The sequence below is a fragment of the Coptis chinensis genome, chromosome 4 (assembly GCF_015680905.1).
Source record: "Coptis chinensis isolate HL-2020 chromosome 4, ASM1568090v1, whole genome shotgun sequence".
NCBI classification, from domain to species: Eukaryota; Viridiplantae; Streptophyta; class Magnoliopsida; order Ranunculales; family Ranunculaceae; genus Coptis; species Coptis chinensis.
This window is the reverse complement of record NC_141459.1, coordinates 104,947,128-104,958,547: the sequence shown is the minus strand read 5'-3', so window position 1 is coordinate 104,958,547 and position 11,420 is coordinate 104,947,128. Positions and strand designations below refer to the sequence as shown.

At 35.5% G+C, this 11,420-nt stretch overlaps 1 protein-coding gene across 1 annotated transcript; it reads left to right on the top strand.

The window, feature by feature from the left end:
* The first annotated feature begins 4,944 nt into the window (after positions 1 to 4,944).
* LOC147506580 (RNI-like superfamily protein) lies at positions 4,945 to 11,294 on the top strand. The gene is made up of 5 exons (XM_086558672.1): positions 4,945 to 5,299; positions 5,373 to 5,542; positions 5,693 to 5,770; positions 9,582 to 9,726; positions 10,700 to 11,294. Exons 1-5 carry the CDS (start codon positions 5,060 to 5,062, stop codon positions 11,117 to 11,119), a joined length of 1,053 nt encoding a protein of 350 aa, XP_086414798.1. The 5' UTR covers positions 4,945 to 5,059; the 3' UTR covers positions 11,120 to 11,294.
* The last annotated feature ends 126 nt before the right edge of the window (positions 11,295 to 11,420 follow it).

Here is an 11,420-nt window from a genome sequence, read left to right as displayed (position 1 = left end):
GTCTTACTCTTGAGCAAGGGGTATCGGAATTGCAGACAACTATATAGCCGAGTGCATGGTTATATTGGAGAGTGTGGAGCTTGCCCTTTCAAAAGGATGAAGCAATCTCTGGGTGGAATCAGATTTGGCAGCAGCTGTCACAGCTTTTAACTCATGGGGCATCCCTTGGCAACTCCTATGTAGATGAAAAATTTGTACGACAAAGGTACAAAACTTGAATGTGTAGCACAACTGGAGAGAGGCTAACTAGTCGCAGACCAGGCGGCAAAATTTGGATCTTTCTTAGCTTAGAATGAGGCTTTTGTATCAAATGGTAGACCCCCATGGCTATATGAATGGGAGGTTCTATATGGTTGCTATTTTAGAATATCTTGAACCTACATCGTATAGCATGTAGGTTCCACCATTCATGTACAGTTCTTTTATTTCGTTTCTTTCCTTAATTCAATTTACACTTACCGAGCAAAAAAAAATGTTGGTTTAATGCATTTGCATCCAGTTTCTGATTTTCAATTCCATTATTTATTTTTTGATGTTAGTTCAATACAGTTGCATTTAGTTTTCGATTTCCCGTTATTTATTTTTTGAGGTTAGTTCAATACATTTGCATCAAATTTCGTATTAATTGTTCTTTGAGGTCAGTTCAATGAATTTGCATCCAATTTCTAATTTTCCGTTAATTATTCATTGAGATTATTTTAATGCATTTGCATCCAGTTTTTTATTTCTCGCTTATTATTCGATAAGGTTGCATTTGCATTTAGTTTCCGATTTCCCGTTATTATCGTTTGAGGTTAGTTCAATGAATTTGCATCCAGTTTTCGATTTTCCATTAATAATTTCTTGAGGTTAGTTCAATACATTTGCATCCAGTTTATTTTTTGAGATTAGTTCAATGCAGTTGCATCCGGTTTCCGATTTCCAATTAATTATTATTTAAAATTAGTTCTACGCATTTGCATCTTGTTCCCAATTTATAGTTAATTTTTCTTTTATGTTAGTTCAATGCAGTTGTATTCAGTTTCTGATTTCCCATTAATTTAATCATTGAGGGTTAGTTTAATGCATTTCCAACCAGTTTTCGATTTCCCAACAATTATTTTTTTATGTTAATTCGATGTATTTGCATCAAAGTTTTGATTTTCCGTTAATTATTCTTTGAAGTTAGTTTAATGCAGTTGTATCCATAGTCTGATTTCCCATTAATTACTTTTTAAGATTAGTTTAATGTTTTCATTTGCATCAAGTTTCCAATTTTCCGTTAAATATTATTTGAGGTTAGTTCGATGCATTTGCATCCAGTTTTCGGTTTCCCATTAATTGTTCTTTGAGCTTAGTTTCATATAGTATTATATATATTTTAAAATATTTGTCATTATTGGTTTGCCATTATTTTTTTATTTTTTAATTTTTTTTATACATGTGAGCTTTCATTAGAATGAATGCAAAATTTTCTATTATATGTTTTGTGATGTTATTTTTTATATAATTTATTTTTCCACTGTAATTTGTTTTGGTTTGGTATATATATATATATATTATAAAATTAGAAATTACATTATAGTGTTGAAAAAAAAAAAATTAATTCAAAATTTTAATTGGAATATGTCATAATTACTGTGGTTTTTGAAATCTTTAACGATGACTAAATGTCTAAATCCCAAAGTGGATGATGCATTAAATCTATCCAACTTGTGGCCACATCATTGGGGACTTAGTCCAAACGGTGTGGCCATATCGTTAGAGACTTAGTCCAAACGGTGTGGCCACACTGTTTGGGATTTGAACTTTGAAAAAAATATAAAGTTCTGTTTTTTGGCCTCTTGACGGTGTGGTACACCATTTCGTTTAAGATTCTCAAACGCCAAAAACATAACTTTATATTTTTTAAAGTTCGCTTTTCGGTCTTGGCCACACCACGTTTTGGACTAAGTCTCAAACGCCAAAAACATAACGTTTGGGATTTTTCAAAGTTCAAATCTCAAACGATGTGGCCACACCATTTGGACTAAGTCTCAAACGATGTGGCCACATCGTTGGGGACTCAGTCCAAATGGTGTGGCCACATCGTTGGGTTTGCACAATGAACGGCTTAGCCGGGTCGTTTAAACTCGGGGTTTTCGAATTCAATTTTTTGGGACCAATGACACACTTGTAATATTTGGATTTTTTTGGATTTTTTGGGACCAATGGCACACTTGTAATAATTTTTTTTGTTGGAGTATGCCCAACACAATATGGGGTTTGTCAATAACAAATACCAAAAAAAAAACTAACACGGGTTGCAACCTCCACTATATAAAAATAACACAATATATATATATATATATATATATATATATATATATATATATATATATATATATATATATATATATATATATATATATATATATATTAAAAATATTTTAAATATTGGCTGAAGTAATGAAATTAAGGGTCAATGTAATAATTATCCCATGTAATGAAATCAATTTTTTGTTTGCATTTTTCATTTAATGTAATTTTGATCAATTTTTGTACGTGTATTTGAAAAACAAGTGTTTTAAATATGGATGCTTCAAACAACTTCTTGGTGTCGTTCGAGACCAATATACATAGCATGGCTAGACCGTTTGAAACCTTGCACATTGGAACGGCCTCGTGGTGTCGTTCGAGACCAATATACACGGCATGGTTAGACCGTTTGAAACCTTGCACATTGGAACGACCTCATGGTGTCATTCGAGACCAATATACACGGCATGGCTAGGCCGTTTGAAACTCTGACAATTACCCTCCCACCTTCCCTTTTTCGCTTCGTATACTCCACTCGTTCCCTTTATTTCAAAGGAATATTGCTTTTTCGGCGGATTCTCCTTTGGTATTTGCTACTTCATATTCATCGAATTCCCTCCCGAACCAACCACCTCAGGAAAAAAGATCTCAGTTTGCATAAGGAACATATTTCTATTTAGAAAAACGGTTGTTTCCAGGTTGAGTGATCCTAGACAAACCCAACCCTTCTTTGGAGGAAAATAATTGAAACCTAGAAGAATTAGTCTGAGTTGAAAGCCCTTCCCACCTCCTTGGAATAGGGTGTTATTCCCTCTATTGTTGAATCGGGTTGTGCCACCTTTCCCCATGGCATTGGCTTTGATTGCCCCTACTCTTCTCTTGTCCTCAACCCTCGAAAGAAAATATCAAACTCGTCGAATCAAGGATCGGAATCGTACCTTCGGACAATCTCCACTCTAGATGGGGAATGAATTCCATAGACAAAGGTCTCCTTTTTTTATTAAACGGAATATTCAACTACTACAGTGGCATGTTCTTTAAAAAACACCTTTATGTCTGAGGTTTTTTGACAAATGAATGGTGATTGTATGCAGCAATTATTGGTATCAAGTAGCTTCATTCCTGGAAGAAACTTCGTAGAAACTTAAAAGTGATTTTTGAGTTTTAAGGATGATACTATGGAACAACTGTAGTACACACTTAATAGTTATCAGTTTGAACTTTATATAGAGATATGGAGAGAGAGGGTTGTGATTCAATTTCGGTGGTTTAGATTATATATAGGTAGTATTCGAATCTTCTCTGTTTACTTAAAAGCGATTGACATCAATTCGCGGAGACGAAGGGTAGGTGGTTATCTCGGGTTTGGTCATGGGGTTTGCATTTGTCCAAAACTCTCTATTGCGCCCAACATAAATACATACCCCAAATTGGGTTGGGGTCTGCCTAACACAAAATAGGGTCTGTCAATAACATGACCCTAATTCTTTGGTCCAAAAAGAGTGGAATAGTGTATGTGTTAATTATTGTTATACTTATTTTTGTGACACTTTATTGATACCATCAAACTTAACCCTTTCAACATTAGTGCAATATTGGAAGAACTTTGTAGTACTATTTATTCATCCGAACTTTGTTTTGCAATGTGCTTGCATAAACATTGAGAATAGATAAATTTACTATAAAAAATAAGAAAAAAGGTGGAATATTTGAGCATTTTATTGTAAATTAAGACGTGTGTTAGTTTGGAAAAAAAAATGTTATTTGAAAGGCATACTCTTCTTCTATCAATTTGATTATTAGATTGTTCAAATATAAAAATTAATGACCATTACTCATTTTACCCCCCCCCCCCCTCAAAAAAAAAATTTACGTTAACACTTTGACGAAAGACATAGAACAACGTGATATTCTCTATTATTCATGTTGGAATTGAATAAGTATATTTTGCATATATACAAACAATCACATAGAAAAAGAGAAAATACTTGGGGAAGTATTATAAATAGGTGAACGCATTTTCTTGAAAGATAATTTTTTTTATTCATCAATTCATCGTAGAACATGTTTACATGATAAATATTTTTAAGTGGAAATAGTGTATTATTTGAATATTTGAGGGTATGAAAACAATTAATTTGTTTGAGTGATTTAATAGATATTTTAGTGATTTGTACACATTAGTACTTAAGCCGAGCGGTGATGATTTACCGCTAAATCACCATAAATATAAGAAAACTATTATACAAGCTAGATCGAGTTTAAGAAAATTCTATTTGAAAATTACGGATTAATATCCTAAACCACAAACTCCTCCGCTGCTTTATTAACGTATTTCGGTTTATTTTATATAAAAATATATTCTGATTAGAAAATTTATGTGAGACATTTTGTATTCAGCCCACAAAGTGAATAAGTCATCTCAATTTGATCCCTTAGTTTCCAAGTACTTATACATCATAATCGTTGGTCACTAACGTATTTCTGTTTATTTTCAATAAAAATATATTCGGATTCAAAAATTTATGTGGGACATTTTGTAAAGCGTTTTCAGCACACAAAATATCTAATTTGGAAGCTATTAAGGAAAAATTACATAGTTTCTATCCCATGGTTATAGTTTACCTTAATTATTTCATAAACTAAATCTATTTAATTACTGTCTATTTAATAGTTGGAACTTAGCACAATTATAGGGTGATTAATTATGAATAAATTCTGATTGATATTCAGGCTCTAAGTCGCTCGGCTATTCTGGCTCATTTATTTTTCAGTGTCTCAGATGGAAAAGAATGGCTTTTCTTGTCCTGCCACTTTCCCATTGGCATCTTCATTACAGAATCTCAATCTCAATACAGGATCATCTCTAGAAAAGGCTCTTTATCAACACTCAACTGCTTCAAATGCTAAAACTAATCATAGAAGTCTAGTCAGTTTATGTCTTGGCGTTCTTGGGAAACACTTTGAGGATATAATTGACAACTTGAGCGTCATCATGGACAGCTTTCCACCAGACATTAAGGTATCAAAAGAATGTTTTTTTTTATCGTAATATATATCATCAAAGATGTTGAGTTGGTCTTCATGTTTAACAGATGGCTATGATGGCAATTGCTAGAAGAAGAAAGTTATTGAATGATGACGTGCTCATTTCGTTAGCAGATAGTTCCTGGGAAGTTCTAGATATTTCTGGGTCTGATGTTTCTGATTTTGGCCTGACCATAGTGGCTGAGATGTTTGAATCTCTCCGAGCTGTTGATATAAGGTATGACTTTTGAGAGTGAATATGAATGTTATTTCAATTGTAATGCTTTCGTGGCATCTTACAACATTTTTTTCTACTATCCGCCTGCTTTTGTACCAAATTATCAGTTGCTTTGAATTTTCAAACATTACAGTTTTGTTTTTTGTGCAGCCGCTGTAGGGAAATTAGTGCAGTTGGTGTATCGGAGCTTCTGAACAATTGCCGTTCCTTAGAGACATTGAGATGTGGGTATGCTCTCTCTTTTAAAATTTCAGAGTTATGAGTTGTTTCTTAAAAGGCACAAGTATGTGACTTACATTTACATGGGAACTAGGAAGATTCTTGTAGGAATTTTGAAATCATATCATGACCGTCGTGGATTTCTAGTGCTCGGCTTTGCATTTATATCTAACCCTTTTTAAATGGCCCGGTAAATCGAAACCATCGTTTATGTCTGAGAAGTTCATCTACATTGATGGAGTTTAGACTTTTTGCCTTGTTTTGTTGTACTTCAACTAATATTTGAAGGTAGTTCTTTGTTCTGATTACTTTAACAATGTTAGCAGAGGTAAAAGTATCATAAAAAACCTAGCAAGCGAAAGGTTGAGGCAACTTACGGTGAAAACTAAAAATTATAGAAACGAGCAGCCACCATTGCAACGCCCAACATATTCATTCTCATACCGAAAGAGGAACAAATGTAAAATGTTAATGTACTTGATTGGAATACCACTGAACTTTTGTTTGAAGCTAATTTTTTTTCAAAAGACTCTGAATTGATACGAACTGTACAATCAGTTGCCTTACACAAGCCTCGTATTCAGGGTCGTTAGGAGTTGTTTTACCAACTCAGGCTGAACAAAACACATACTAAAGGATGCAAGAGAGGAAGTTAATAATCTGATTTAACATGAAAATGTAGGACATCTTTGGACAAGTTGTATCTATCAAACTTATCTTGTTGTGGTTGTAAGTAGTAGGAGCGATGAAATTAAATATGACCAAGTCATGTCTATAAGCAGTTTTAAAAGTGATTCGTGGTCTCCATCCGACATTGTGGGGAGGTCTCCTTGTCGTTATTCGGCTTTATTGCTGGGCGTGTCGTTTTAAGAACAAGGCAGACTGGGATCCTATATCTGAACTCTTCGAGAACAGTTGGCAGGTGGAGAAGAAAATATGTGTGCAAGGGCAGAGACTCATTTTTGTAGAGTTATTAGACAAATATTTGATCAATCATATCCTTCGTTCACCATCCTTCTTAGTGTTGCAAATAAGGTGCAGAGAAGTTCCTTTAGTTTACTCAAGGGACCTTTCTTATAGGTTAAAGACCATTTCAACTTGTTGCGTGAGATATGGTGGTGGCGCATTAAAGATTAAAGGAAGATGGGCGTTTCATACCTGAGGGTAATGAATCAAATTTTGTCGGGTAAATGATGGTCAGACGGTGTTGTCAAGATCAAAGGGTGTGGTGGAAGGATGTGATTGAAGCATGGGGTGGGTCAATTTGGTTGGTGCACTAAGGCTGTGAATACTGAATAGGAATTTTGTTTCGACAAATAGAGAGACTGAAAAAAAAGATAAAAATAAGAGAGAATATGAAATGTTAGATTTACTTGACTTTGTAAGAGTTCTAAGGGACATCTCCTGAGGGGCTATAATGCAAGACTGCAACTTCTTCTGACGGAAGTTAATATCAACCTCAGTATGCTTATCCTTCTCATGGACTACTTAATCAGATGCATTCCCAATAGCAGCTTGATTATCACAATGAAAAGCGAACATGACAAAACGGGCAATCTTTTGAAAAGATGCATAAAGCCTCGATGCGTTAGGCCTCTGTTGAGATGTTTAGTCCCACATGGGACGTTTAAGGTCTTGCATAAAAATGTATAGGCCTTAAGGTCTCCACTCATTTGCCAATCGGTTTTGAGTTGGATGCCAAAATTTAATATGGTATCGGAGCAGATGTAGGTGGCAACTAGCAAAGTTGGTAAAACATTTGAGTGATAATACCAAAAGGTTTGGAGATGGAACCCCGCCAGCATCAATGAGTTATTGATCTCATTTAAAAAACAGGCTTGGCAATCCAAGAAAATAAAATCAAAATAGTATTGGAGCGGGTCATTGTTGTTGCCTTGTTGGCCCAAAGCGCCCATTTGCTCCATGTCATCCAAATATGTTATCCACGTGTAACATGTTAGGGTCAAGTAACTCCACAAGTGAGGGGGTGTGCTGACTTGTTTAGTCTCTCATGGGATGGCTTAAAGCCTCACATAAATATATATAACTCCGGGGACCTCCATTCATCTCCAATTGGTTTTGAGTTGGATACCCAAATTTAATACGCAAGCCTCAATTGTGCATCATTTAAAAAAAGCCAAAAACAACTTAAGGTTTGTTTTTATTTTTGAAGTTGAACTGTCTTCCATATCAAAAATTTAAGGTTCATGCTTCAACATCAAGCCCTATGCTAGTGCCACTAGACGCAAATAGCCTGATCGATGATATGGCCTCTTACACTCACATACTTCGGTCTAGAATTTTCTTCACTCATTACTCTTTACTATGCATTGTAATTCCACCGAGAAGGAACCTACCAATAAGTTTGTTACATTGTAATGAAGTTTGTCTCATCACAGTACTTGTAATATGTTCAATGCAGTGAGAGAAAATAGATGGCTATTGATGTATTTTCGGAAGCAAGGGCAATGAAGATAGTTGATTTAGTTAATTGAAATAAATACCCAAAAGGCCAAAACTTATTAACTGTCCAAGAGATGAACTAAGAACTCTAATCTCAAAAACATAAAGAACTAATTCCATAAGAGGTTGTACACCTCTTTAAATAGTACTACTTGTAAATACAACAGAAAACCAGAATAGTAACAAACTCATAATAGCCTATTTCTAAAACTAATATGCAACCAATGAAGTAGATCGAACTACTAATTATTACTTTATTACATGGCCCAAAATATCGCCGAGATATCCGATATCTCGCCGATATATCTCGGTAAATTGGTACACCGATATCGATATTTTCGATATATATCCACCGAATATTGAACCCCTTTTTTTCCGAGATATATGAAAGTTTATATCGCCGAGATAATCGATATTTCCGAGATAATCGATATATATCAGTTGACTTTTTGACCAATTGTTAATAACTTAATATTGAAATTTCCGAAATATCCGAGATATATCGGCGAGATATCCGATATTTTAGAAACTTTGGACTGGTCACCAAAAAAACCGAGATATCCGATATATCCGATATATCTCGGTTTTTGGGTACACCGATATATTAACCGATATTGAAATTTTGGGCCTTGCTTTATTATACAAATAACTAAATAAGATGGTTTGACAATCATGGTTAGGCTGGGATCATCTGGGCCATCATCATGACGTCCCATGGTCTGATGCTGACATCAGCATGGCATCATGCTCCTGCATGGCTGCATCTTTATTCACATTGAGCGGTCTTGATGTAGTGGAGAATGCCTACCTGGTCTTACTTTTTGGTTGGTTATCACGCATGTTGCCAGGTTAACATATGGAAGAAGAGTTCACAAGCATAGAATTACACTCTATTGACAATCAATCCTTCTATATTTTTATTTGCGCAATCAATCCTTATTCAAGGTGAACTTAATTTCTTTTTTTGCATGTACCTGTTCACCTAGTTTGTGACTGGGAGAATATAAAGTTTGAGACCACCTATTTTTATCTTGTTTCTATTTCTATTTTTCATATTGTTTTTTAAACAATTATTTCTTTGTCCTGCATCATGGGATCTGGGGATTGGGCAGACACTCTGAGAGCTAGGTAGGATGACTATGACTATTAGGTCAGAGAGAGCCACAGGAGAAGAAATTTTGTTAACGAATGAGGAAATGACTAATCTTATCTGTATAGATTGATTTTTATTTTTTTTTGGTTTTAATCAGCAACTTCCCATATTTATTTTGGCATGTTTTCCCTTTCTTTTGCACTTTCTTAATTTCTTGTTGACAAAAACTTGATAACAGACTAAGAGTGTAGTAACATTTTGTAGAGGGTGCCAAAGGAGTGGTACTGCAATGCGAAGATGCTTGGGTATCTTGAAGCCAAAATTTGTGAATGTGACAAGAGAATCTTGGGAGGAACTTGATAGCAAGGAGATAGCGAAAGGTGCAGTGTCCCTGCGTTGGCTTTTATGGGTATTGCTCTTGTATGAACTGTGAAACAATTTTTTTTTTTTGTTGTTGTTGTTGTTGTTGTTATTGTTGATGTTGTTGTTGTTGTTGCTTCTGTTGTTGTTGTAATTAAAGGATGCAAGTACAACAAAGGGAGGAAATTAGGGTAGCTGTTCCTATTTTAGTGAGGGTGGACCTCTCCAAGATAAAACAAATACTAGATATACCTAGTACAACCTGTGTGCCCATGTCTGTTGAAGCCTAGAGCAAACTATTTGTAGCAGTAAATTTTACGTGTGGGTCTGAGAGCATGCATTCATGCAATACTAGAGATGGTTGAGATTTAAGCATCTTGCATATTGGTTGGAAGATCTTCTTCTTAATTAATGTTGGTGTATTGGGGTTAACTCCCATAGTGCCTTAAAAGAGGGGTTTCAGTTTGCGTCTTTCATTTTGATGACGTTAATGAATTTTGTTTTTTTTTGAAGAGAGTGAGAGTCCATGGCAGCAAGTAAACCATTATACAACCGATCGTCCCCATATCTGCGGAAGCAAGTAAATGTTTACAAAACTGAACCCATCCCAAATTCCATAGCCCCCTTATTCATCTCGAGGAGCAGCTATAATTGCTGTTCTGGTTAGTATGTAATCCTTCGTAAGTGTGCAGTTAACAGAGCAGGCGCTGGAGGCGAGCCTCAAGGACTAGCGGCACTAGGCACGAGCCTAGACCTAGTGATGGGCCTAGGCAAGCCTTTGACTGCATAGATACTAAACATAACCATTTTTTTTATTGGGTAGGTGTCCTGTAATGTGTAAATGAGATTGATCTGTAGCTTTTCATCCTATATATCTGCCATTTCTATTCTGAATGATTTTTCGGGTAATAGCAGCATTTGCGTCCTATACAGCTTACAGCTAACAGTTTTCTCCGTTCTTCCCATCTAAAGTATCTTTCGAAATAATTCATCTTTTCCTCCTCTTTTTGCCTTTTTTTCAGCCAAATATAGATGGTAATTCGTGGCTGAGCTTGGCAGCTGATAGTCCCCGCATAGTACTGAATCCAAATCCATCACCATTCAGCTTTAGAGGGGTACAAGTCCAAGTTCCTACTGAAGCAATAGCTGATATAGCATTGGATGACCCTTTTGTCAAGGACATTGACCCCAAGACATGGGCGGTTTCGGGGTTTGTCCCGAGGGTTGTACCTTTACCTGTTTCAAGTCCTACTGAATTGCCAAAGGCCGAGAGATTCAGGCTTGCATTTGTAGAGAGAGATGAGAGGCTGGCGCCAAAAAGAGCAAAAAATGTGAGGCAACATCGTCGTCGAGCGGAGAGAGAATTGGTGATGAGCAGTACAGAAGCAAAGGCAGTCGCTCTTGCCTCAAGACAAGGCAAGCTTCTACAAGGTCGGACCTGATCATGGGATTTGTCTGTACATTAATATTCAATAATTACTTCATATGTGTTGTATTATAAACCTTAAGCCACGATCTAGCTCTCTTTTTGTCTCATATTTTCAGTAGTGTTGTATTATAAACCTTAAGCCAATTTGGTGTGTGATGAAAAGAAGAAACTGCAGTTCTTTAGACTGAGATTCTACGTTAAGTAGTTGAATTTTTTTTTACCATCATTCCCATCGTTATGTTGTTCTGATTATGGTTTTAGCCCTATAGGATTGTCAATTCTTTCCCAATCTGCATCCTCCAAAGAGAGGATTT

Coding starts and splice junctions, on each gene's coding strand:
- LOC147506580 (XM_086558672.1), top strand. CDS start 5,060: ATGGAAAAGAATGGCTTTTCTTGTCCTGCCACTTTCCCATTGGCATCT. Junction 5,543..5,692: donor CTCCGAGCTGTTGATATAAG/GTATGACTTTTG, acceptor TTTTTTGTGCAG/CCGCTGTAGGGAAATTAGTG. Junction 9,727..10,699: donor CCCTGCGTTGGCTTTTATGG/GTATTGCTCTTG, acceptor CCTTTTTTTCAG/CCAAATATAGATGGTAATTC.